Source organism: Cuculus canorus, chromosome 35 (genome assembly GCF_017976375.1).
Source record: "Cuculus canorus isolate bCucCan1 chromosome 35, bCucCan1.pri, whole genome shotgun sequence".
Lineage (NCBI taxonomy): Eukaryota > Metazoa > Chordata > Aves > Cuculiformes > Cuculidae > Cuculus > Cuculus canorus.
Genome location: NC_071435.1, coordinates 565,128 through 592,466, shown reverse-complemented (window position 1 = coordinate 592,466; position 27,339 = coordinate 565,128). Strand labels below are relative to the sequence as shown.

Genomic DNA, 27,339 nt, shown 5'->3' with positions numbered 1-27,339 from the left:
GTTGGGTTTCCCCCATGGTGGGACGTGTGGAGGGGTTTCCTCACCAAGAGGAGAAACCAAGAAGCCAAATCCCACCTTTCCCTCATCCCGAAGCGAAGGAATCCGAGGAAAAAAGAGAGACAAAAGGACTTTATTGACTCATCCAAGAGGTGGAAAAGTTATATATATATATACGAAGTGGGAGAGTGTATTTTTGGGGCAAAACTGTTGGGATTTGGGAGTGGAGATCTCCGTTTTCCATCTTATTTGAGGTGTTGCTCTTCCCTCTCCTTCCAACCGTTCCGCTGTGGATGGATCATCTCCGCTTTGGGTCCTCCTGGAAGGAAATCAGGGGGGGTTTTAAACCTCCCCTTGAGGTCAACGTGGAGCCTTTGAGCCTTTTTCCTGTTGGGAATTGAGGTCATTTGAGCGCCGCCCGGAGAGATCCATCACCGCTCGGTGCCGGTTTTGCCTTCTTTGTTGGTAGAACTTCCATGGGAGAGACGCGGTTGGCGCTTCCGTGGATGCGGAGAGCTCATCAGGAGGTCTTTACGTGATCCGGTCGGCGTCTGGGTAAGGTCCATCAGCTCCCAAAGCGGTGTCTTCTACTGCATGGGGTAAACGGGAGCTTCCGCTTCCATCCTCGCGGGGTCGGAGGAACGGCTGGAAGAGAAGGCAACGCCCGGTGGCCATCGGAATCCTCCTTTGGAAGAGGAGCCAACAGCCCTTCCGTCCTTCCAACCCCGTGAAGAGCCACGAGGTCACATCGTTCCTTTCCCAAAAAGGTGAGTTTTGCTTAACTCAACCACATTGGAATGATGAAGGTTGGAGGAAGACCTCAAAGATCATGGAATGGTGGATGGTTTGGGTTGGAAGGGGACCTTAAAGGCCATCTGGTTCCATCCCAACGGAGAAGGACACCTCCCACAGGGTCTGGTTGCTCAAAGCCACATCCAACCGGGCCTTGAACGTCAACTCAACCACATTGGAATGATGAAGGTTGGAGGAAGACCTTGAAGATCATGGAATCATGGGATGGTTTGGGTTGGAAGGGGACCTTAAAGACCATCTGGTTCCATCCCCACGGGGCAGGAACATCTCCCACAGGGTTTGGTTGCTCAAAGCCACGTCCAACCGGGCCTTGAACGTCAACTCAACCACATTGGGAATGATGAAGGTTGGAGGAAGACCTCAAAGATCATAGAATCATGGGATCCTCCTTTGGAAGAGGAGCCAACAGCCCTTCCATCCTTCCAACCCCATGGAGAGCCACGAGGTCACATCGTTCCTTTCCCAAAGGGTGAGTTTTGCTCAACTCAACCACATTGGAATGATGAAGGTTGGAGAAAGACCTCAAAGATCATGGAATGGTGGATGGTTTGGGTTGGAAGGGGATCTTAAAGACCATCCGGTTCCATTCCAACGGAGAAGGACATCTCCCACAGGGTTTGGTTGCTCAAAGCCACGTCCAACCGGGCCTTGAACGTCAACTCAACCACATTGGAATGATGAAGGTTGGAGAAGACCTCGAAGATTATGGAATTGTGGATGGTTTGGGTTGGAAGGGGACCTTAAAGACCATCTGGTTCCATCCCAATGGAGAAGGACACCTCCCACAGGGTTTGGTTGCTCAAAGCCACGTCCAACCGGGCCTTGAACACCTCCAGGGTTGGAGGAACCACATCCTCTTTGGGCAACCTGAGCCTCTCCAACCTCCCAGGAACGATGATCAGCTCTTGGATCATCTCCGTGGCTTCCTCTGGACTCGCTCCAACATCTCCAGGTCCTTCCAGAGGACCCTTCTGGTCCCACTTTTTGGGCTGCGACTTCACGTGGAGTTTCTCCTCCACCAACACCCCGAGCCCTTCTCCTCAGGGTTTCTCCCAATCCATTCTCCACCGAGCCTGGATTTGGGATTGTTCCCAACCCAAGAGCCAGGACCTCGCCCGTGGTCAACCTCATGAGGTCCACCTCTCCATCCCTCTGGGTACAACCCTTCCACCTCAGTTTGGTGTCATCACCAATCGCCAACCGAATCCTTGGTGGATCTCCATCGGGAACGTCATGGTGGCCAAGGGTGGAGAAGAAGAAGAAGAAGGGGTGGAATGGTGGTGGTAGGACACGTTTGGATGGGGAGGACAAGGAAGCGCCGTGAAGGGGAGGAGGAGAAGGTGGTGGAGCAAGAGTGGAATGGTGGGACCGCGAGAGCAAAGCGAGCGGAGCAGAAGGTGGAGGTGCGGTGGAGGGATCTTCATCGGCTTTGGGGCCGCTCTGTGTGGCGTGAAACGGCTTTTTGAGGGTCGATGTTGGGCCCAAAGGGGTCCATATTAGGTCGATGGTGTTGGGCCCAAAGGGGTCGATGTTGGGTCCATATTGGGTTCAAAGGGGTCCTTATTGGGTCTATATTGGGTTCAAAGGGGTCCTTATTGGGTCCATATTGGGCCCAAAGGGGTCCTTATTGTGTCCATACTGGGCCCAAAGGGGTCGACGGTGTTGGGCCCAAAGGGGTCCATATTAGGTCGATGTTGGGCCCAAAGGGGTCGATGTTGGGTCCCTATTGGGCCCAAAGGGGTCCTTATTGGGTCCCTATTGGGCCCAAAGGGGTCGATGGTGTTGGACCCAAAGGGGTCGATGGTGTTGGGCCCAAAGGGGTCCATATTGGGCCCAAAGGGGTCCTTATTGGGTCCCTATTGGGCCCAAAGGGGTCCATGTTGGGTCGATGGTGTTGGGCCCAAAGGGGTCCATATTGGGTCCATATTGGGCTCAAAGGGGTCCATATTGGGTTCCTATTGGGCCCAAAGGGGTCGATGATGTTGAGCCCAAAAGGGTCAATGTTGGGCCCAAAGGGGTCGATGGTGTTGGGCCCAAAGGGGTCCATGTTGGGTCCATATTGGGTTCAAAGGGGTCCTTATTGGGTCTATATTGGGTTCAAAGGGGTCCTTATTGGGTCCATATTGGTCCCAAAGGGGTCGATGGCGTTGGGCCCAAAGGGGTCCATGTTGGGTCCATATTGGGCCCAAAGGGGTCCTTATTGGGTCCCTATTGGGCCCGAAGGGGTCAATGGCATTGGGCCCAAAGGGGTCCATGTTGGGTCCATATTGGGCCCAAAGGGGTCCTTATTGGGTCCCTATTGGGCCCGAAGGGGTCAATGGCATTGGGCCCAAAGGGGTCGATGTTGGGTCCATATTGGGCCCAAAGGTGTCCATATTGGGTCCATATTGGGCCCAAAGGGGTCGATGCTGTTGGGCCCAAAGGGGTCCATATTGGGTCCATATTGGGCCCAAAGGGGTCGATGGCGTTGGGCCCAAAGGGGTCGATGGTGTTGGGCCCAAAGGGGTTGATGTTGGGTCCATATTGGGCCCAAAGGGGTCCATAATGGGTCCATATTGGGCCCAAAGTGGTCCTTATTGGGTCCCTATTGGGCCCGAAGGGGTCAATGGCGTCGGGCCCAAAGGGGTCAATGGCGTCGGGCCCAAAGGGGTCGATGTTGGGTCCATATTGGGCCCAAAGGTGTCCATATTGGGTCCATATTGGGCCCAAAGGGGTCGATGCTGTTGGGCCCAAAGGGGTCCATGTTGGGTCCATACTGGGCCCAAAGGGGTCGATGGTGTTGGGCCCAAAAGGGTCCATGTTGGGTCCATATTGGGCCTAAAAGGGTCCATGTTGGGTCCATATTGGGCCTAAAAGGGTCCATGTTGGGTCCATATTGGGCCCAAATGGGTCCATGTTGGGTCCATATTGGGCCCAAAGGTGTCCATATTGGGCTCAAAGGGGTCGATGGTGTTGGGCTCAAAGGGGTCCATGTTGGGCCCAAAGGGGTCGATGTTGGGTCCATATTGGGCTCAAAAGGGTCCATATTGGGTCCCTATTGGGCCCAAAGGGGTCGATGGTGTTGGGCCCAAAGGGGTCGATGTTGGGTCCATATTGGGCTCAAAGGGGTCCATGTTGGGTCCAAAGGGGTCCATGTTGGGTCCCTATTGGGCCCAAAGGGGTCAATGTTGGACCCAAAGGGGTCCATATTGCTCCAGATGCCTCCATTATTTGGCCAAATGACCCTGGATTGACCTCTCTCCTCTCTGCCTCTCCCAGGGACGACCCTGAGGAGGACCAGAAAGAAGACGACACCTCTTGAGACCCCAAAGAACCATTTTTCATCGGGATTTTGGCTCCGTTTTCCTGTCTCCAATCCAAACTCCCTCGGACCACCATGATTTCACTCAAGATCCACGTTGGACTACCTTTGGTCCGTGTCCTCTCCGAGGCCGATCCGTCCTGAGGCAACCTGAAAGTTCTGGAAGGTGGAACTATCTAACCTTTGTCCAACCATGAGGTGACAGCGGCGTTTGGAGCACGAAGTGAGTCGGCAAAGAAGAAGAACCACTTACCAGAGTCACCTCCTTGGCCTTTGTGTCAGTCGCTGTGGATGAAACCAAAGAAGATGGAGAAGTCCTTCCCCAGTGCCGCCTCCTCCAACCCACGGATGACCCCCTCGGAGGTCATTCCCGGCCCTTTTTCTCACCGGGGGTTTCCACCAACCCATGAGTTGGAGGTGACCGACTCACCATCCCGTGAAATCTTTGGCTTTCCAGGCATCGAGGACCTCGGAGATGCTCCTCACGGGGCGGCCGTCGGGCAACTGGAGGTCATCGTTGGCGTCGCCGTTGAAGTTACCGCACGGAGCGCAGAGTTGGTTGACCAAAGTCGCTCCTACGGTCACCGTCATTTCACCGCTGCGGCTGAAGACCACATCCATTCCCGAAGAAATATGGGAGATGATGACGTTCCCGGTCGTTGCGTTGATGGAAACGCCTTTGGACACCATAGTTGGAAGGCGGGTGAAGAGACCGTTGACCTACAGGGAGAAGAAACACCAGGAACGGTGTTTCCACCTCAAATCGCCTCATCGGAATACTCCGATGGAATGATATCGTTGGGGTTGAAGACCTCCGGAAGAGGAGGAGATCAATCCCACCCTAATTCCACCCCTTAATGGCTCATCTTGCTCCTTCCCAAAGGTTCTCCGTGTCCTTCTCCGTCTTACCCAAACCTCCAAGTTGTTGTTGACGGTGATAAAAGCTTCACGGAAGAAGACGAAGACGGCGGCGGCGGCGGGAACGTTGTCCTCTCGGCACTCGCTGATCTCCACCACCACTTTGAACCACTTGGGCGACCGCTCGTCGCAGAGAGAGGTCACTTTGAAGGTGCCGCTGGTCAAGAGCGTCCCACTGAGGCCATCGAAGGTGGTCAAGGTGGCCCCGGGGGACACTCGGCATTGGCCTTCGCGCTTGACGCAGCGTTGAGTCCCATCACGTGTGGCGCAGATCTCATCCCGGGAACACCTCAGGTCTTGGCAGGTGAGTCCTCGGGATGGGTGACAGTGGCATTTTGTGGAGCAGTTGGTGGAGATGATGGTCTCACCCGCCTGGAAAGGAAAGAGATGGACATAACCACCACCTCCAGACCTTGAGGGAAGGTCTACGCCTTCCAGAGGGACGGAAAGAAATCCCACAGAGGGGATTTGGTGGACATTGTGTGGAAATAATTCATCAAGGAGGTCACAAATCCGTCATTTGGAGGTGGGACAACTCAACTCCTCAAGGATTGAGGCCACAAATCCATCGCTTTGAGGTGGGACAACTCAACTTCTCAAGGATTGAGGGCCTAAACCCATCATTTTGAGGTGGGACAACCCAACTCCTCAAGGATTGAGTCCCCAAACTCATCATTTTGAGGTGGGACAACTCAACTCTTCAAGGATTGAGGGCCCAAACCCATCATTTTGAGGTGGGACAACTCAACTCCTCAAGGATTGAGACCCCAAACCCATCCTTTTGAGGTGGGACAACTCAACTCCTCAAGGATTGAGACCCAAACCCATCACTTTGAGGTGGGACAACTCAACTCCTCAAGGATTGAGGCCCAAACCCATCCTTTTGAGGTGGGACAACTCAACTCCTCAAGGATTGAGGCCCAAACCCATCCTTTTGAGGTGGGACAACTCAACTCCTCAAGGTTTGAGGCCACAAATCCATCATTTTGAGGTGGGACAACCCAACTCCTCAAGGATTGAGGCCACAAACCCATCATTTTGAGGTGGGACAACTCAACTCCTCAAGGTTTGAGGCCACAAACCCATCCTTTTGAGGTGGGACAACCCAACTCCTCAAGGATTGAGACCCAAACCCATCATTTTGAGGTGGGACAACTCAACTCCTCAAGGATTGAGACCCAAACTCATCATTTTGAGGTGGGACAACTCAACTCCTCAAGGTTTGAGGCCCCAAACTCATCATTTTGAGGTGGGACAACTCAACTCCTCAAGGATTGAGGCCACAAACTCATCATTTTGAGGTGGGACAACTCAACTCCTCAAGGATTGAGGCCCAAACCCATCCTTTTGAGGTGGGACAACTCAACTCCTCAAGGTTTGAGGCCACAAACCCATCCTTTTGAGGTGGGACAACTCAACTCCTCAAGGATTGAGGCCCAAACCCATCATTTTGAGGTGGGACAACCCAACTCCTCAAGGATTGAGGCCCCAACCCATCATTTTGAGGTGGGACAACCCAACTCCTCAAGGATTGAGGCCCAAACCCATCATTTTGAGGTGGGACAACTCAACTCCTCAAGGATTGAGGCCACAAACCCATCATTTTGAGGTGGGACAACTCAACTCCTCAAGGATTGAGGCCCAAACTCATCATTTTGAGGTGGGACAACTCAACTCCTCAAGGATTGAGGCCCCAAACCCATCATTTTGAGGTGGGACAACTCAACTCCTCAAGGATTGAGGCCCAAACTCATCATTTTGAGGTGGGACAACTCAACTCCTCAAGGATTGAGGCCCAAACTCATCATTTTGAGGTGGGACAACTCAACTCCTCAAGGATTGAGGGCCCAAACTCATCATTTTGAGGTGGGACAACTCAACTCCTCAAGGATTGAGGGCCTAAACCCATCCTTTTGAGGTGGGACAACTCAACTCCTCAAGGATTGAGTCCCCAAACCCATCATTTTGAGGTGGGACAACTCAACTCCTCAAGGATTGAGGCCCCAAACCCATCATTTTGAGGTGGGACAACTCAACTCCTCAAGGATTGAGGCCCCAAACCCATCATTTTGAGGTGGGACAACTCAACTCCTCAAGGATTGAGGCCCAAACTCATCATTTTGAGGTGGGACAACCCAACTCCTCAAGGATTGAGGCCCAAACCCATCATTTTGAGGTGGGACAACCCAACTCCTCAAGGATTGAGACCCAAACTCATCATTTTGAGGTGGGACAACTCAACTCCTCAAGGATTGAGGCCCAAACTCATCATTTTGAGGTGGGACAACTCAACTCCTCAAGGATTGAGGCCCAAACTCATCATTTTGAGGTGGGACAACTCAACTCCTCAAGGATTGAGGCCCCAAACTCATCATTTTGAGGTGGGACAACGCAGCTCCTCAAGGATTGAGGCCACAAACTCATCATTTTGAGATGGGACAACTCAACTCCTCAAGGATTGAGGCCCAAACTCATCATTTTGAGGTGGGACAACCCAACTCCTCAAGGATTGAGACCCAAAGTCATCATTTTGAGGTGGGACAACTCAACTCCTCAAGGATTGAGGCCCCAAACCCATCATTTTGAGGTGGGACAACTCAACTCCTCAAGGATTGAGACCCAAACCCATCACTTTGAGGTGGGACAACTCAACTCCTCAAGGATTGAGACCCAAACCCATCACTTTGAGGTGGGACAACTCAACTCCTCAAGGATTGAGACCCAAAGTCATCATTTTGAGGTGGGACAACGCAACTCCTCAAGGATTGAGGCCACAAACTCATCATTTTGAGGTGGGACAACTCAACTCCTCAAGGATTGAGGCCCAAACTCATCACTTTGAGGTGGGACAACCCAACTCCTCAAGGATTGAGGGCCCAAACCCATCATTTTGAGGTGGGACAACTCCAATTCGGGTGGAACAACCCCCTCCACCATCTTGATCTCCATGGCTTTGGAGTCCTTCATGGTTGACCTCTACCTTGACGTAGCGGCCTTGGTGCACGCAGCCGCACTTCTCCAGGGACACGCAGGCGCCTCCATCGAAGAGGAACCCATCGTCGCATTGGCAACCTTCGAAGCAGGTCCAGGTGCACGGAGCCGGCACGGAAAGGCTGGAGCAGGTGAAGTCACAAGTGCGGGTGCAGAGCTCGTAGTGGCTGTGGGGTGGGCAGGAGAGGGCTTGGACCATGGAAAAAGAGAAGAAATCCCATTAGGACCTCCATAAATCCATCCTGGAACCAACGGGGTGTCTCTACGGGGGGGGCAGGAGACGCGTGGTCAACCCATGGATATCTCTGATGGCTTCAAGAGGTCTTAAACCCAATGAGCTTGCGTTTGGAAGGGCCAAATTGAAGCGGTGGATGAGTTAAGGAGAAGTAGAAGGAGACTCGGATTGAGGTCGTTGGGAAGAGGTCCCATCAGGCCAAGTGGTGGGTGATGGCTTTGGGTCCCACCAACCCCATGGAACGCTCCGCGCTTCCGGAAAAGGGATTGGGATGGACCCAAATTGGCGATGGCCAAAAAGGGAAACGATGTCCCATGGGGGTGGCCGGAAAGAGGAGGAATGGGGTTGTCCCGTTGGTTGGATCTTCACTTCTGGGTTTGGTTTGGGGCCTTCAAGAAGGACGTTTGGGCGAAATGACTCTTATAATGGGCCAAAAGGGGCAAAATTGGGCAAAATAACTCTTAAAATGGGCAAAATGGGTCTAAATTGGGTAAAATAACTCTTCTAATGGGCCAAAGGGGTCTAAATTGGGCAAAATAACTCTTAAAATGGGCCAAAAGGGTCCAAATCGGGCAAAATAACTCTTATAATGGGACAAATGGGTCTAAATTGGGCAAAATAACTCTTGGAATGGGCCAAAGGGGTCTAAATTGGGCAAAATAACTCTTATAATGGGCCAAAGGGGTTCAAATTGGGCAAAATAACTCTTAAAATGGGCCAAATGGGGTCTAAATTGGGCAAAATAACTCTTATAATGGGCCAAAGGGGTCTAAATTGGGCAAAATAACTCTTAAAATGGGCCAAAAGGGGCAAAATTGGGCAAAATAACTCTTGGAATGGGCCAAATGGGGTCTAAATTGGGCAAAATAACTCTTATAATGGGCCAAAAGGGTCTAAATTGGGCAAAATGACTCTTATAATGGGCCAAAAGGGGTCTAAATTGGGCAAAATAACTCTTATAATGGGACAAATGGGTCTAAATTGGGTAAAATAACTCTTGGAATGGGTCAAAGGGGTCTAAATGGGGTAAAATAACTCTTATAATGGGCCAAAAGGGTCTAAATTGGGCAAAATAACTCTTAAAATGGGCCAAAAGGGTCTAAATTGGGTAAAATAACTCTTATAATGGGCCAAAAGGGGCAAAATTGGGCAAAATAACTCTTGGAATGGGCCAAAAGGGTCTAAATTGGGTAAAATAACTCTTATAATGGGCCAAAAGGGTCTAAATTGGGCAAAATAACTCTTATAATGGGCCAAAAGGGTCTAAATTGGGCAAAATAACTCTTATAATGGGCCAAAGGGGTCTAAATTGGGCAAAATAACTCTTATAATGGGCCAATGGGTCTAAATTGGGTAAAATAACTCTTAAAATGGGCAAAATGGGTCTAAATTGGGCAAAATAACTCTTATAATGGGCCAAAAGGGTCTAAATTGGGTAAAATAACTCTTATAATGGGCCAAAAGGGTCTAAATTGGGCAAAATAACTCTTGGAATGGGCCAAAAGGGTCTAAATTGGGCAAAATAACTCTTGGAATGGGCCAAAAGGGTCTAAATTGGGCAAAATAACTCTTATAATGGGTCAAAAGGGTCTAAATTGGGCAAAATAACTCTTGGAATGGGCCAAAAGGGTCTAAATTGGGCAAAATAACTCTTATAATGGGCCAAAGGGGTCTAAATTGGGTAAAATAACTCTTGGAATGGGCCAAAGGGGTCTAAATTGGGCAAAATAACTCTTATAATGGGCCAAAAGGGTCTAAATTGGGTAAAATAACTCTTGGAATGGGCCAAAGGGGTCTAAATTGGGCAAAATAACTCTTATAATGGGCCAAAGGGGTCTAAATTGGGCAAAATAATTCTTAAAATGGGCCAAATGGGTCTAAATTGGGCAAAATAACTCTTATAATGGGCCAAAAGGGTCTAAATTGGGCAAAATAACTCTTAAAATGGGCCAAAAGGGGCAAAATTGGGCAAAATAACTCTTATAATGGGCCAAAAGGGTCTAAATTGGGCAAAATAACTCTTAAAATGGGCCAAATGGGTTCAAATCGGGCAAAATAACTCTGATAATGGGTCAAAAGGGTCTAAATTGGGCAAAATAACTCTTACAATGGGTCAAAAGGGGTCTAAATTGGGCAAAATAACTCTTATAATGGGCCAAATGGGTTCAAATTGGGTAAAATAACTCTCATAATGGGCCAAAGGGGTTCAAATTGGGCAAAATAACTCTTATAATGGGCCAAAAGGGTCCAAATTGGGCAAAATAACTATTTTGATGGGGCACTTACGGCAGAATTCCGTCGTTCTCCACGGCCGGAGCGTGGCGCTGGCTGCTTGGCAGGCGGTGGCGTAGGCCTGGAGGCTGTGGCACAAGACCTGGCGGTGGCCGTCGGCGGCGCAGACGTCGTGAAGACAATGGTTGAAGTACTCGACGGGGCTGACGCGGGAGTGGCAAAGCCCGAAAGGTCCCGTTGGGTCTCGGATGATCCCACAGGAAGAGCCGTAGGAAGAAGCGTCGTGGCAAAGCGGACACGTTTGGCCATCGCAACCGTCGCTGCAATCTCCGTCCTCTCCGGGGACCTTCCAAGAGGTGACAAAGTCTTCGGTGCTCGGCGCTAAGGAGCCATCGGGCAACTGGAAGTCATCGCTGGGGTCACCGTTGTAGTTGCCACCAAGACCACAGACGCGGCCTCGGTAGACGTCGGGGATGGTGACCAGGAGGTAGGTGGCCACGTTGTAGAGGACGCGGAGCCCGGCGGCCGTCTGGAGGACAATGTTGTGGCCTTCTTGGCCCAACCGTAGCTTCTTGTCCTTGGTCACCAGAGGCAGAGTGTAGCGCTCCTTGTCCACCTGGAGGAGAAGAAGGAGGAGGAGGAGGAGGTGGGGTTGGTATGTGGCCGTGATATCGGAGGTTCTCCCACAGGAGACATCCCACCTTCTGGATCAGGAGGTCTTGGAGGCACCAAAGGGTGTTGGGTGAGGGACGGGGACACCATGAGGATCAGGGACATCCCAACTTGTGGATCGGGAGATCTTGGAGGCACCAAAGGGTGTTGGAAGAGGGTCAGGGACATCTCAATGTCTCGATCAGGAGATCTTGGAGGCACCAAAGGGTGTTGGGTGAGGGTTGGGGACACCATGAGGATCAGGGACATCCCAACTTGTGGATTGGGAGGTCTTGGAGACACCAAAGGGTGTTGGATGAGGGTCAGGGACATCTAAATGTCTGGATCGGGAGATCTTGGAGGCACCAAAGTGTTTTGGATGAGGGTGAGGGACACCTCAACTTGTGGACCGGTAGATCTTGGAGGCCCCAAAGTGTCTCGGATGAGGGTGAGGGACATCCCAACTTGTGGATTGGGAGGTCTTGGAGGCACCAAAGGGTGTTGGATGAGGGTGAGGGACACCATGAGGGTGAGGGACATCCCAACTTGTGGATCGGGAGATCTTGGAGGCACCAAAGGGTGTTGGATGAGGGTCAGGGACATCTCAATGTCTGAATCAGGAGATCTTGGGGGGACCAAAGTGTCTTGGCTGAGGGTGAGGGACATCCCAATGTCTGGATCAGGAGATCTTGGAGGCCCCAAAGTGTTTTGGATGAGGGTTGGGGACATCTCAATGTCTGGATTAGGAGATCTTGGGGGCACCAAAGTGTCTCGGCTGAGGGTGAGGGACATCCCAATGTCTGGATCGGGAGATCTTGGAGGCACCAAAGTGTCTTGGAAGAGGGTGAGGGACATCATGAGGGTCAGGGAAATCCCAACTTGTGGATCGGGAGATCTTGGAGACACCAAAGTGTCTCGGATGAGGGTCAGGGACACCTCAATGTCTGGATCGGGAGATCTTGGAGGCACCAAAGGGTCTTGGAAAAGGGTGAGGGACACCATGAGGGTGAGGGACATCCCAACTTGTGGATCGGGAGATCTTGGAGGCCCCAAAGTGTCTCGGAAGAGGGGTGAGGGCCACCAACCGGGGGGATCTCACACACACGCCAAGTCCTTGACTCACCACCACCTCCCAGTGCCGCCCTCTCTCCATGCCGACCGTGTACCCATGGATGGAGACCACCACCTTCTTGACGAGCGCCGCTGCCTGGCCCCGCCCGCCCGCCTCGTGCTCCAACACCACCGAGAAGTTGGTCAACCTCTCCTGGGCTTTGCAGAGCCGCGCCAAGACGTAGGCGCAAGAACCTCGCAGGTCGAAGGCTCTTCCATCGAAGGTGACGTAATGAGGGTCTCCGGATACCACCAACCTCCCGTAACCGGTGGCGAAACACCCCAACGCCCCATCCTCCACCCGACACTCCTCGTGGGCGCTGCAGAAGACCTCCTCGCACTCCACCGCGCCGGGAGCTCGGCAACGGCACCGTTGGTGGCACGAAGAGTAGAAGACCTCTCCTTTCTTGTAGTAGCGGTCGCCGTGTTCGCAGCCGCACTCGCTGGCCGCCACGCACTCGTCGCCGCTCCAGACGAAGCCGCCGTCGCAAAAACAACCTTCGAGGCATCCCGACGAGGAGCAACCCTCGGGGACAACCCGGAGCCGACACGTGGTGGGACAACTGCTCCCGCAGAGCTCGTAGTGGGAATGGAGAGGGCAGGAGGGACCTGGGAGGAGAAGAGGAGACCAAAGAGGACCTCCGGTTGGGTTGAGGACGAGGTGAGAGTTAGAGGTGATGGTGGAGGGTGGGAGGAATGGGGTGGGGGTTGTGGTTGGGGAGCAGTTGAGGTTCTTCTGGAGGGTTAAAAGGAGGAGATGTGGGTGCTGGGCCTTTCGTTCCATCCCAGGATCCACCCAAATGTCCCATCCTTGTCCTCAATTGCCCCTTCAAGACTCTCCCAATGACCCCATCGTGGTCCCCAAAGCCCTCCAAGATGCTCCTAAACCTCTCATCCACGTCCCACCAACCAGAGCCACACAAATGTCCCATCTCTGTCCTCAATTATCCCATCTCTGTCCTCAATTTCCCCCTCAAGACTCTCCCAACAGCCCCATCGCGGTCCCCAAAGCCCTCCAAGATGCTCCTAAACCTCTCATCCACGTCCCACCAACCAGAGCCACCCAAATGTCCCATCCTTGTCCTCAATTTCCCCCTTCAAGACTCTCCCAATGACCCCATCCGAGTCTCCACCAACCTCCAAGACTTTCCTAAATGTCCCATCCCTGTCCCCAACCCCTCAGGACCTCCAGATGTCCCTCAGGACCCCCACAAATATCTTATCCACGTCCTCAAATCACCCACCAAGAACAAATTTGGGGTCTCGATTGGATGAGTTGGGTCTTCCCACCTCATCAACCATTGGTTTGGGGCCCAGTTGTGTCATCCCACCTCATGGAAACCACTGGTTTGAAGCCCAGTTGGGTCTTCCCACCTCATCAACCACTGGTTTGGAGCCCAATTGGGTCTTCCCACCTCCTGGAGGCTGATTTGGGGCCTCAATGGGATGAGTTGGGTCATCCCACCTCATCAACCATTGGTTTGGGGCCCAGTTGGGTCATCCCACCTCATCAACCATTGGTTTGGGGCCCAGTTGGGTCTTCCCACCTCATCAACCACTGGTTTGAAGCCCAGTTGGGTCTTCCCACCTCATCAACCACTGGTTTGAGGCCCAGTTGGGTCTTCCCACCTCATCAACCACTGGTTTGAGGCCGAGTTGGGTCTTCCCACCTCATCAATCGCTGGTTTGAGGCCGAGTTGGGTCTTCCCACCTCATCAACCATTGGTTTGAGGCCCAGTTGGGTCTTCCCACCTCATCAACCACCGGTTTGGGGCCCAGTTGGGTCTTCCCACCTCATCAACCATTGGTTTGAGGCCCAGTTGGGTCTTCCCACCTCATCAACCACTGGTTTGGGGCCTCAATGGGATGAGTTGGGTCTTCCCACCTCATCAACCACTGCTTTGAAGCCCAGTTGGGTCTTCCCACCTCATCAACCACCGGTTTGGGGCCTCAATGGGATGAGTTGGGTCTTCCCACCTCATCAACCACTGCTTTGAAGCCCAGTTGGGTCTTCCCACCTCATCAACCACCGGTTTGGGGCCTCAATGGGATGAGTTGGGTCTTCCCACCTCATCAACCACTGGTTTGGGGCCCAGTTGGGTCTTCCCACCTCATGGAAACCACTCGTTTGGAGCCCAATTGGGTCTTCCCACCTCCTGGAGGCTGATTTGGGGCCTCAATGGGATGAGTTGGGTCATCCCACCTCATCAACCACTGGTTTGAGGCCCAGTTGGGTCTTCCCACCTCATCAACCACTGGTTTGAGGCCCAGTTGGGTCTTCCCACCTCATCAACCACTGGTTTGAGGCCCAGTTGGGTCTTCCCACCTCATCAACCACTGGTTTGAGGCCCAGTTGGGTCTTCCCACCTCATCAACCACTGGTTTGGGGCCCAGTTGGGTCTTCCCACCTCATCAATCGCTGGTTTGAGGCCGAGTTGGGTCTTCCCACCTCATCAACCATTGGTTTGGGGCCCAGTTGGGTCATCCCACCTCATCAACCATTGGTTTGGGGCCCAGTTGGGTCTTCCCACCTCATGGAAACCACTGGTTTGGAGCCCAATTGGGTCTTCCCACCTCTTGGAGGCTGATTTGGGGCCTCAAATGGATGAGTTGTGTTGTCCCACCTCATCAACCACAGGTTTGAGGCCCAGTTGGGTCTTCCCACCTCATCAACCATTGGTTTGAGGCCCGGTTGGGTCTTCCCACCTCATCAACCACTGGTTTGGGGCCCAGTTGGGTTTTCCCACCTCATGGAAACCACTCGTTTGGAGCCCAATTGGGTCTTCCCACCTCCTGGAGGCCGATTTGGGGCCTCAATGGGATGAGTTGGGTCATCTCACCTCATCAACCACTGGTTTGGGGCCCAGTTGTGTCTTCCCACCTCATCAACCACTGGTTTGAAGCCCAGTTGTGTCTTCCCACCTCATCAACCACTGGTTTGAAGCCCAGTTGGGTCTTCCCACCTCATCAACCACCGGTTTGAGGCCCAGTTGGGTCATCCCACCTCATCAATCGCTGGTTTGAAGCCCAGTTGGGTCTTCCCACCTCATCAACCACTGGTTTGAAGCCCAATTGGGTCTTCCCACCTCATCAACCACTGCTTTGAGGCCCAGTTGGGTCTTCCCACCTCATCAACCACTGGTTTGGGGCCCAGTTGGGTCTTCCCACCTCATCAACCACTGGTTTGAGGCCCAGTTGGGTCTTCCCACCTCATCAACCACTGGTTTGAAGCCCAGTTGGGTCTTCCCACCTCATCAACCATTGGTTTGGGGCCCAGTTGGGTCTTCCCACCTCATCAACCACTGCTTTGAGGCCCAGTTGGGTCTTCCCACCTCATCAACCACTGGTTTGAAGCCCAGTTGGGTCTTCCCACCTCATCAACCACTGGTTTGGGGCCCAGTTGGGTCTTCCCACCTCATCAACCACTGGTTTGAGGCCCAGTTGGGTCTTCCCACCTCATCAGTCGCTGGTTTGAGGCCGAGTTGGGTCTTCCCACCTCATCAACCACAGGTTTGGGGCCCAGTTGGGTCTTCCCACCTCATCAACCACCGGTTTGGGGCCCAGTTGGGTCTTCCCACCTCATCAACCACTGGTTTGAAGCCCAGTTGGGTCTTCCCACCTCATCAACCACAGGTTTGAGGCCCAGTTGGGTCTTCCCACCTCATCAACCATTGGTTTGGGGCCCAGTTGGGTCTTCCCACCTCATCAACCACTGGTTTGAAGCCCAGTTGGGTCTTCCCACCTCATCAACCATTGGTTTGAAGCCCAGTTGGGTCTTCCCACCTCATCAACCATTGGTTTGAAGCCCAGTTGGGTCTTCCCACCTCATCAACCACCGGTTTGGGGCCCAGTTGGGTCTTCCCACCTCATCAACCATTGGTTTGAGGCCCAGTTGGGTCTTCCCACCTCATGGAAACCACTCGTTTGGGGCCCAATTGGGTCTTCCCACCTCTTGGAGGCTGATTTGGAGCCTCAATGGGATGAGTTGTGTTGTCCCACCTCATCAACCATTGGTTTGAGGCCCAGTTGGGTCTTCCCACCTCATCAACCATTGGTTTGGGGCCCAGTTGGGTCTTCCCACCTCATCAACCACTGGTTTGGGGCCCAGTTGGGTCTTCCCACCTCATCAACCACTGGTTTGAAGCCCAGTTGGGTCTTCCCACCTCATCAACCACTGGTTTGAAGCCCAGTTGGGTCATCCCACCTCATCAACCATTGGTTTGAGGCCCAGTTGGGTCTTCCCACCTCATCAACCATTGGTTTGAGGCCCAGTTGGGTCTTCCCACCTCATCAACCATTGGTTTGAGGCCCAGTTGGGTCATCCCACCTCATCAACCACTGGTTTGAGGCCCAGTTGGGTCTTCCCACCTCATGGAAACCACTCGTTTGGAGCCCAACTGGGTCTTCCCACCTCCTGGAGGCCGATTTGGGGCCTCAGTCTTGGCCGACTTTGGTTGCCCCATGAGCCAACCCATCCCCCTTGAGGTCCCCACTCACTGCAGAAGGTCTCCGTCCTCCACTGCTCCACCGCGACGCCGCGGACCTGACACTCTCCGACGTAGGCGGCGATGGCCTTACACACGGTGTCCCGGTGGCCTTTGTAGTGACAGGCGTCGAAGGCGCAATCCTCAAGGAAAGGCGTAGGGTCAACCACGTGGTGACAAGCCCGGAAAGGTCCTCCAACTCTGGAGATGATCCCACAGTATTCCTCTCCGCGGTAGATCTTCTTCTGCTCCTCTTGGCACACCGGACAATCCCCAACGCAACCGGATGAGCAACCTGGAACGTCGGCCACTTTCCAGCTCTGGGCCAACTCCACCTCATCGTTGGCCCTTTGGCCGTGGCGGGCGATGAAGTCATCGCTGGGATCACCGTTGGCGTTGCCGCAGAGGCCGCAGACGGCGCCGGCGTAGGCCTCGGGGAGGATGACGCGGGCGTAGCTGTACCAATCGAAGCTCACCCTTAAGCCGAAGTCGGTGCGGACGAAGCCGTGGACGCCGCTGTGGTAGAGCTCGAATTGGTCCTTCTGACGGAACGGGAGTTCCACGAAGGCGCCGTTGAGCTGGAGAGAAGGGGCGGAAGGTCAGCGGGGGGCACCGGGGAGAGGGGGGAGAAGGTTCGTGGGAAAGGCTGGAGATGGGGGTGGGATTGGGGGAACCCTCCTCGGGTCAACTTCAACCACAGTTTGGGTCGGTTTTGGGGGGACCTTTGAGGTGAGGAGGGTTTCCAGTCATATTCAACCCAAGTTCGGGTCAGTTTTGGGGAACCCTTTGATGGAAGGAGGGTTTTCAGCCACTTTCAACCCAACTTTGGGTCAGTTTTGGGGAACCCTTTGATGGAAGGAGCGTTTCCAGTCATATTCAAGCCAAATTTAGGTCAGTTTTGGGGGACCCTTTGATGGAAGGAGGGTTTTCAGCCACTTTCAACCCAAATTTGGGTCAGTTTTGGGGAACCCTTTGATGGAAGAAGGGTTTTCAGTCACTTTCAACCTAAATTTGGGTCGGTTTTGGGGGACCCTTTGATGGAAGAAGGGTTTTCAGTCACTTTCAACCTAAATTTGGGTCGGTTTTGGGGAACCCTTTGAGGTGAGGAGCGTTTCCAGTCAAGTTCAACCCAACTTTGGGTCAATTTTGGGGAACCCTTTGATGGAAGAAGGGTTTTCAGCCACTTTCAACCCAACTTTGGGTCAGTTTTGGGGAACCCTTTGATGGAAGGAGGGTTTTCAGCCACTTTCAACCCAACTTTGGGTCAGTTTTGGGGAACCCTTTGATGGAAGGAGGGTTTTCAGTCATATTCAACCCAAGTTTGGGTCGGTTTTGGGGAACCCTTTGATGGAAGGAGGGTTTTCAGCCACTTTCAACCCAAATTTGGGTCAATTTTGGGGAACCCTTTGATGGAAGGAGGGTTTTCAGCCACTTTCAACCCTACTTTGGGTCAATTTTGGGGAACCCTTTGATGGAAGGAGGGTTTTCAGCCACTTTCAACCCAAATTTGGGTCAATTTTGGGGAACCCTTTGATGGAAGGAGGGTTTTCAGCCACTTTCAACCACAATTTGGGTCAGTTTTGGGGAACCCTTTGATGGAAGGAGGGTTTTCAGCCACTTTCAACCCAAATTTGGGTCAGTTTTGGGGAACCCTTTGATGGAAGGAGGGCTTTCAGCCACTTTCAACCCAACTTTGGGTCAGTTTTGGGGAACCCTTTGCCTGAACCCCTCCTCACATCACTCAGGGGCTGTGATCTGCTCCGAGGGCTCCACAATTTCCATAGTTTTTCAACCAAACTTCCAATCGCTCAAAATTTGGGCGTTTCTGCAGAAACCCTTTGACCTATGGGGACGTTTCCGGGTGTGGAACTCTCAGTCGAGTGGAAAACACGACCGTTAGGAGCAAAACATTGAGGGAAAAAATGCCTTTTGTGTCATTTTTTGGCTTAAAAACAAAGTGGGAGTTGAACCATTCCCAAAATTCCAGATGTTTTCGTGGTTACTCGTGGAGATTTGGCACTCGCTTCGTTGGCCAAAGCCAAAATGACCCCAAAAGAGCCAAACTGAGCCCAAAACATCCCTTTCCGGTGCCGTAAATGTATCGGAAAGGGGTTTATCCCTTATTTTCCACGTGAGGTCGTTTAAATCATGAAGGAGAAGGTCATGGAGGTCACTCAAGGGTTTGGAGAACCTCCTCTAGGAGGACAGTTTGGGGGTCTTCAGCCTGGAGAAGGCTTCCGGGAGACCTCGGAGGAGCTTTGGGTGTGGGAAAGGAGCTCCGGGAAAGCTTGGGAAGGGGCTCTTTTGGTCAAGGATGGGACAAAGGGAATGGCTTTGAGCTGAGAGAGAGAGAGGAGATGGAGGTGAGACCTTCAGAAGAAATGTTCTCCTGTGAAGGTGAGAGAAGTCTTGGCTGCTCCATCCTTGGAGATGCTCAAAGCCAGGTTGGATGGGGCTTGGCCAACCCCAAGGTGATCCCCAAGATCCAGCGGGATATTTCCCTGCCTGTGACACCTTCGAGGTCCCTTCCAACCCAACCCCATTCCATGATTTGACCGCCTCAAACCTTCAGATGCTCAAAGCTCCCTCTGGAGATGACAACCCCCAATGGATACTCCCACGGAGATGTTTGTGAAGGCCCCAAAAAAGAATGGATTTAGGGCCAAACGGGCAGCGGAGACGCAGGTTTGGGTGGTGGTCCACCTACCTTGACCTTACGCGGGTTCTCTTGGCTCATGCTGATGACGGCGCCGTAGACCTCCAAGGTGACGGTCTTGGTGAAGGACACGGCTTTGCTGCCGCGGTGGTTGTTCTCCACGTTGACGGTGAAAGGGACCAATCTGGGGTCTTGGGAGCAAAGAGCGGCCATCTGGTAGACGCAGGTCCCTTGGAAGTCATACTTCAAACCATCGAAGGTGGTGTAATGGGGGTCCCCCGTCCCGATGCAGGTGAAGAACTTATTGACTCGACAGCTGTGGACACCGTCAACCGTGACGCACTTCTCATGGGCTTTGCAACCAACCTTCTCGCAGGACACCTTCCCCCCAACCTCACAACGACACCGCTTCCGGCAGTTCTCGTCTTCCCAAAACTCTTCCCGGACTTTGTAGGAACGTCCGTTATGGAAGCAACCACAGGTCTCCACCGGAACGCAGATACCGTCATGGTGGACGAAGCCCCGGTCGCATTGGCAGCGCGGTGAGCACGGCCGGGGACAGGAGGTGGGTGAGGGCGTGGGGTCGGCGCAGGTGGGAGGACAGGAGGTCCCACAGGCTTCGAAGTGGCTGTTTGGGGGACATCGCTGAGCTGTGAAAGGGGAGAACGGAGAAGAAGACCTCAAAAAGCCAAAAAGGGGAACACGAGGGAGGAGCGAAGGGACCTTCTCGGAGGGACGTTGTGTGCCTACGTTGGAGATGTTGGCTCGGCTGATGCCTACGAGGCATTGGAAGCTCCTGAGATACCTCAAAGAGGTGGTCCTCAAGAGATCCTCAACGTCATTCTGTGAGTTATGGACAGTTGAGGTCAGATCAGGTGGATTTTTGGGGGTGATTTGGGATGAGAAGAGCATTGGAAGCCCCTGAGATACCCCAAAGAGGTGTCCCTCAACGTCATTCTGTGCATTATGGACACCTGAGGTCATATCAGGTGGATTTTGGGGGTGATTTGGCACGAAAAGAGCATTGGAAGCCCTTGAGATACCCCCAAAGAGGTGTCCCTCAATGTCATTCTGTGCGTTATGGACACCTGAGGTCATATCAGGTGGATTTTGGGGGTGATTTGGCACGAGAAGAGCATTGGAAGCTCTTGAGATACCCCCAAAGAGGTGTCCCTCAATGTCATTCTGTGTGTTATGGACACCTGAGGTCATATCAGGTGGATTTTTGGGGTGATTTGGCATGAAAAGACCATTGGAAGCTCTTGAGATACCCCAAAGAGGTGGTCCTCAAGAGAACCTCAACATCATTCTGTGCGTTATGGACACCTGAGGTCATATCAGGTGGATTTTGGGGGTGATTTGGCACGAGAAGAGCATTGGAAGCCCCTGAGATACCCCAAAGAGGTGTCCCTCAAGAGAACCTCAACGTCAATATGTGCTTTATGGACACCTGAGGTCAGATCAGGTGGATTTTGGGGGTGATTTGACACGAGAAGAGCATTGGAAGCTCCTGAGATACCCCAAAGAGGTGTCCCTCAACGTCATTCTGTGCATTATGGACACCTGAGGTCATATCAGGTGGATTTTGGGGGTGATTTGACACGAGAAGAGCATTGGAAGCTCCTGAGATACCCCAAAGAGGTGTCCCTCAACGTCATTCTGTGAGTTATGGACACCTGAGGTCATATCAGGTGGATTTTGGGGGCGATTTGGCACGAGAAGAGCCCCCCAATGCTGGAGATGTTGGCCCAGCTGATGCCTACAAGCATCAACGTGATGGCTTTGGACATCAACTCGCAGCTACCCCACGGATGGACCTCTTCCTTTCTCCCTCGGGGCCTCCCATGGAATCTCACCGCAGCTCTCCACGTCCTCCCGGTCCCCACAATCCTCTTGACAGGAGGGATCTCGCCAACTTTTGACCCATTCTTCCACGCTGGCGGCTCGAGTGCCACCAGGAAGTGTCATCTCATCCTCCGTGTCCTCGTTGAAGTTCCCGCAGATCCCACAGGTGGCTCCAAAGTAGCTGCTGGGGACGGCCACCATGATGGCCCAATCTTCATCGTAGGTCACTTGAAGCCCAAAATCCGTTTCCAAGATGATCCGACCCTCGTTTCGGGAGATTTGAATCTTCCCTTCTTCCAGAGTAGCCGGGAGAGTGGTGACCTTCTTGTTGACCTTGGAAGGGTGAAGGAGAAGGAGAAGAAGTCAACCTCACAACCTCGGAAAAGCGAGTGGATACGATGGAGAAGAGACATTTATCCCAAGAAGAAGGAATTCTTGAGGTCAACCATTAATTTGGTCCCAAATCTCCTCTCTCGGAGATGGACAGAAGGTCAAAACTCCGCTGTGACCCAGAATAAAAACATCTCCTCCAACTTCTGAGCTCCACATCTCAGGTAGGTTAAGACCATCGAGTGGGAGAAACCTCATTCCACCTCGTAAATCAGGCGGAGGTCTCACCTGGGCTTCTTTTCTGTGGTGGATCTCCAGAGTTGGTGGACCCCCAGAGTTGGTGACCCTCAAGGGAACCTCACAGGGTTCAGATCAGGTGGATTTTGGTGGTGATTTGGCATGAAAAGAGCATTGGAAGCCCCTGAGATACCCCAAAGAGGTGGTCCTCAAGAGAACCTCAACGTCATTCTGTGCATTATGGACACCTGAGGTCATATCAGGTGGATTTTGGGGGTGATTTGGCACGAGAAGACCATTGGAAGCTCTTGAGATACCCCCAAAGAGGTGTCCCTCAATGTCATTCTGTGAGTTATGGACACCTGAGGTCAGATCAGGTGGATTTTTGGGGTGATTTAGCCTGAAAAGAGCATTGGAAGCTCCTGAGATACCCCAAAGAGACGTCCCTCAAGAGAATCTCAACATCATTCTGTTCATTATGGACACCTGAGGTCAGATCAGGTGGATTTTTGGGGTGATTTAGCCTGAAAAGAGCATTGGAAGCCCCTGAGATACCCCAAAGAGGTGGTCCTCAAGAGAACCTCAATGTCATTCTGTGCATTATGGACACCTGAGGTCAGATCAGGTGGATTTTTGGGGTGATTTGGCATGAAAAGAGCATTGGAAGCCCCTGAGATACCCCAAAGAGGTGTTCCTCAAGAGAACCTCAACATCATTCTGTTCATTATGGACAGTTGAGGTCATATCAGGTGGATTTGGGGGTGATTTAGCACAAGAAGAGCATTGGAAGCCCTTGAGATACCCCAAAGAGGTGGTCCTCAAGAGAACCTCAATGTCATTCTGTGCATTATGGACACCTGAGGCCATATCAGGTGGATTTTTGGGGTGATTTAGCACGAGAAGAGCATTGGAAGCCCCTGAGATACCCCAAAGAGGTGTCCCTCAATGTCATTCTGTGCGTTATGGACACCTGAGGCCATATCAGGTGGATTTTTGGGGCGATTTAGCCTGAAAAGAACCCCCCAAACCTTCCCTGACGTTGAAGACGACGTTGCTTCAAACCCCCCCGAGATCCCCTGTGGAGGTTGACCCTCAAGCCAACCTCACCCACCGCCACATTTCAACCCCCTTTCCTTCTTCTTCTTCTCCTCCTCAAGACCACCACCTCCCGGAGAACCCCACCTGGATTATCCCTCCTTCTCCTTTGTGGATGGAGATATTGGAGGCGTAGACGTAGACGTTGGTCAACCACTCCTTCGAGGGGTCTCGGTGGCTCTTCTCCTCCACCGTGAAAGCCACCAGCGTTGGGTCGTTGCCGCAGTACTTGGCCAGGGTGTAGGTGCAGCCGCGCTGGAGGTCGGTGGTGGCCCCATCGAAGGTGTGATATTCCAGCGATGGAGACCCCACGCAGGTCCCCATGTAGTCGTGCCGGCAGGTGGCTTCTCCTTTCTCCATCCTACACGTCTCCTTGGAGCGACACGACACCTTCCGGCAAGGATCTGCAAGAGAAACCACCCACCGTTCTCCATGGAGAAGACTTTATGGCCACGGGGACGGTGCCAACGTCACCCGTTGGGTCATCTCCGGATCTCCACCGCCTTAAAGCTCAGCTCCGTTGAAGCCACTTCAAGGTTAGACCTCACCACAAGGGTGTTTGGAGGAGGAATCGTGGAAGAGATGGGGTTGGAAGGGACCTCCAAGCCCACTTCTAACCTCCTGCCATGGATTGGGACACCTCCCACCGCATTAGGTTGCTCCAAGCCTCATCCAACGAGGCCTTCCAGACCTCCAGGGATGGAGAAACCATGAGGGGTTCATCATGAGAGGTCCCTCTCGTTGATTGCTTAATTAGAGTTAATTTATTGCCAGATCGATATTGATCTCGGGGAGGTTGGAGCCACCTCAGCCTTAAGGTTGACCTTCTGGGTTGATCGAGGCCACCTCAGCCTTAAGGTTGACCTTCTGGGTTGATGGAGGCCACCTCCACCTTAAGGTTGACCTTCTGGGTGGATTGAGGCCACCTCAGCCTTAAGGTTGACCTTCTGGGTTGATGGAGGCCACCTCAGCCTTAAGGTTGACCTTCTGGGTTGATGGAGCCACCTCAACCTGAAGGTTGACCTTCTGGGTGGATCGAGGCCACCTCTACCTTAAGGTTGACCTTCTGGGTGGATCGAGGCCACCTCAACCTTAAGGTTGACCTTCTGGGTGGATTGAGGCCACCTCAGCCTTAAGGTTGACCTTCTGGGTGGATCGAGGCCACCTCAGCCTTAAGGTTGACCTTCTGGGTGGATTGAGGCCACCTCAGCCTTAAGGTTGACCTTCTGGGTGGATGGAGGCCACCTCAGCCTTAAGGTTGACCTTCTGGGTGGATCGAGGCCACCTCAGCCTTAAGGTTGACCTTCTGGGTGGATCGAGGCCACCTCAGCCTTAAGGTCGACCTTCTGGGTGGATTGAGGCCACCTCAACCTTAAGGTTGACCTTCTGGGTTGATGGAGGCCACCTCCACCTTAAGGTTGACCTTCTGGGTGGATGGAGGCCACCTCAGCCTTAAGGTTGACCTTCTGGGTGGCTCGAGGCCACCTCAACCTTAAGGTTGACCTTCTGGGTGGATCGAGGCCACCTCAGCCTTAAGGTTGACCTTCTGGGTTGATCGAGGCCACCTCAGCCTTAAGGTTGACCTTCTGGGTGGATTGAGGCCACCTCAACCTTAAGGTTGACCTTCTGGGTTGATGGAGGCCACCTCAGCCTTAAGGTCGACCTTCTGGGTGGATCGAGGCCACCTCAACCTTAAGGTTGACCTTCTGGGTGGATGGAGGCCACCTCAGCCTTAAGGTTGACCTTCTGGGTGGATTGAGGCCACCTCAGCCTTAAGGTTGACCTTCTGGGTGGATCGAGGCCACCTCAGCCTTAAGGTTGACCTTCTGGGTGGATGGAGGCCACCTCAGCCTTGAGGTTGACCTTCTGGGTGGATCGAGGCCACCTCAGCCTTAAGGTTGACCTTCTGGGTGGATGGAGGCCACCTCAGCCTTAAGGTTGACCTTCTGGGTGGATGGAGGCCACCTCAACCTTAAGGTTGACCTTCTGGGTGGATCGAGGCCACCTCAGCCTTAAGGTTGACCTTCTGGGTGGATCGAGGCCACCTCAGCCTTAAGGTTGACCTTCTGGGTGGATGGAGGCCACCTCAACCTTAAGGTTGACCTTCTGGGTGGATGGAGGCCACCTCAACCTTAAGGTTGACCTTCTGGGTGGATCGAGGCCACCTCAGCCTTCAGGTTGACCTTCTGGGTGGATTGAGGCCACCTCAGCCTTAAGGTTGACCTTCTGGGTGGATGGAGGCCACCTCAGCCTTAAGGTTGACCTTCTGGGTGGATCGAAGCCACCTCAGCCTTAAGGTTGACCTTCTGGGTGGATGGAGGCCACCTCAGCCTTAAGGTTGACCTTCTGGGTGGATGGAGGCCACCTCAACGGGCGGAAAAAAGCTGAAGGTTGACCACGGGACACTCACCGCTGTTACAAACGGCCGTCGATCCGTAGGCTTTTTCCTCCCGGATCCCCAAACTCCACACTCCGAAGGGAGAGGTCTCGTGTTCCACCGCGTGGACGGCAAATCGAGTCCCTAAATTCTGCCCAACCCAAGAGTAATCGGTACCGGGAATGGACTTCCAAACCAAGTTCTTCAACGGCGTCTTGTTGAGGGTCAACCCAAAGGTCTCCGAGGTTTTGGCCACCAGGATGGCGAAGTTCTCGTAACCTTCTAAGGCGAAGACGTTGTAGGAGGTGCAGTAACCGGAAACGTCCGGAATGGCCATAAAAAACGGATCGTACGTAACGGTGTCCTTTCTCCCTCCATCGGCGAAGAAGATGACCTGGATGCCGACGTTGGAGGAGATATACAAGGAATTGAAGCCTTGGAGACCGTAGAGCGTTGAGCGACTCGGTCGGAGGTCCCGAACGCTTTTGGTGGTGCCGTGTTGGGACTCGACGCGCGTCGCTTGAGAGGTGGAGACGTAGACGATGTCCGATTGCGTCTCGAAAGGCAACGGGGGGACGATGAAGGTGGTTCCCCACCTGGAAACGGGTTGGAGTTGCTCCACCAGGTGGTCGCAATGGGTGAATCTGGCCAAGCAAGTGTGACCGGTGAAGACGGCCACCGGTTTCTTAGCCACGATCTTCGTGCCGGACATATCGGAAGGGCTTTGGAGTTGGAGGGCTTGAAAAGGCTCCAGGTTGATGGAGAGCACCGACCCGCGCGGGTATGACCGACCTTGAAACATCACCGTAGCTTTGAGGTGGACCTCAACCGCGGTGGCTTCCTCCCAAGCCACCACCACGAATTCCCCGTAGCGCTCGGTGCCGACGTTGGGCGTCACCACGTGGTATTCGTCGCCCCAAGCGTGGAGGGGGTAAACCACCGCCGTGTCCACCGAGGTGGGTTTCTCGTTGACCATCACCACCGAGATGGCGTTGTTGGACCTCACCACCACGGCTTTCTCGAAGGTTTGGCTGCCCACCAGCTCCGCTTGAGGGGGGATCTTCACCAGGATGGTTTGACCGGCGCTCACCTGCACCGTCATCCTCAGAGCCGGTTTCTTCATGGTGATGGTGACGGTGGTGAAGGGCGAGGAACCGCTGAGGAGAAGCTTGAAGTCGCTGTTGAGGCTCTGCTGGAGGCCGTTCTGCATGAAGGCCACCGCAAAGTCCTCGCCCAGGTGGGGCGACGCCGAGGAGGCGACGCCGAGGAGGTGAAATCCGGCTGGAAAAGACCAAGACGGAGCCAATGGGCAACGGGAGGTGGGAAAGGGCGACCGTGGGGTGGGGACCGGCGGGTCACGGTGGGCGTGAGGGGACACCTGGATGGGGGCTGGGGGAGGAGAAGGAGCCGTTGGTGGAGGGTTGGAGGGTTGGGTGGGCGACCAATCGATTGGATTGGCGATCAATCGATTGGGTGGGTTATCGATTGGTTGGGTGGCCAATCAATTGGGTGGGTGGCCAATCGATTGGATGGGTTATCGATTGATTGGGTGGCCAATCGATTGGGTGGGTTATCGATTGGTTTGGTGGCTATTGAATTGGGGGAGTGGCCAATCGATTGGGTGGGTTATCGATTGGTTTGGTGGCTATTGAATTGGGGGGGTGACCAATTGATTGGGTGGGTTATCGATTGATTGGGTGGCTATTGAATTGGGGGAGTGGCCAATCGATTGGGTGGGTTATCGATTGGTTTGGTGGCCAATCGATTGGGTGGGTTATCGATTGATTGGGTGGCTATTGAATTGGGGGAGTGGCCAATCGATTGGGTGGGTTATCGATTGATTGGGTGGCCAATCGATTGGGTGGGTTATCGATTGATTGGGTGGCTATTGAATTGGGGGAGTGGCCAATCGATTGGGTGGGTTATCGATTGGTTTGGTGGCTATTGAATTGAATATCACTTTCCCCCCTTTTGTGTCGCTTTTTCCCCCTTTTGTGCCTCTTTTCCCCCTTTTGTGTCACTTTTTCCCCCTTTTGTGTCACTTTTCCCCCTTTTATGGCACTTTTT

General features: G+C 53.3%; 1 protein-coding gene across 1 annotated transcript in view; it reads right to left on the bottom strand.

Annotated features, from left to right (window-relative positions):
• Window positions 1-130: 130 nt before the first annotated feature.
• Window positions 131-27,339, bottom strand: part of LOC128849927 (IgGFc-binding protein-like) — a 30,715-nt gene continuing 3,506 nt past the window's right edge. Inside the window, exons 3-13 of the mRNA XM_054052649.1 lie at window positions 25,306-26,553; window positions 22,983-23,299; window positions 21,245-21,566; window positions 19,440-20,038; window positions 16,746-17,310; window positions 12,262-12,857; window positions 10,542-11,103; window positions 8,010-8,209; window positions 5,021-5,401; window positions 4,542-4,831; window positions 131-642 (exon numbers count right to left, since the gene is read on the bottom strand). Of these exons, the coding sequence (XP_053908624.1) occupies window positions 585-642; window positions 4,542-4,831; window positions 5,021-5,401; window positions 8,010-8,209; window positions 10,542-11,103; window positions 12,262-12,857; window positions 16,746-17,310; window positions 19,440-20,038; window positions 21,245-21,566; window positions 22,983-23,299; window positions 25,306-26,553 (5,138 nt within the window). The 3' untranslated portion in view covers window positions 131-584. The remainder of the gene's footprint in view (window positions 643-4,541; window positions 4,832-5,020; window positions 5,402-8,009; window positions 8,210-10,541; window positions 11,104-12,261; window positions 12,858-16,745; window positions 17,311-19,439; window positions 20,039-21,244; window positions 21,567-22,982; window positions 23,300-25,305; window positions 26,554-27,339) is intronic.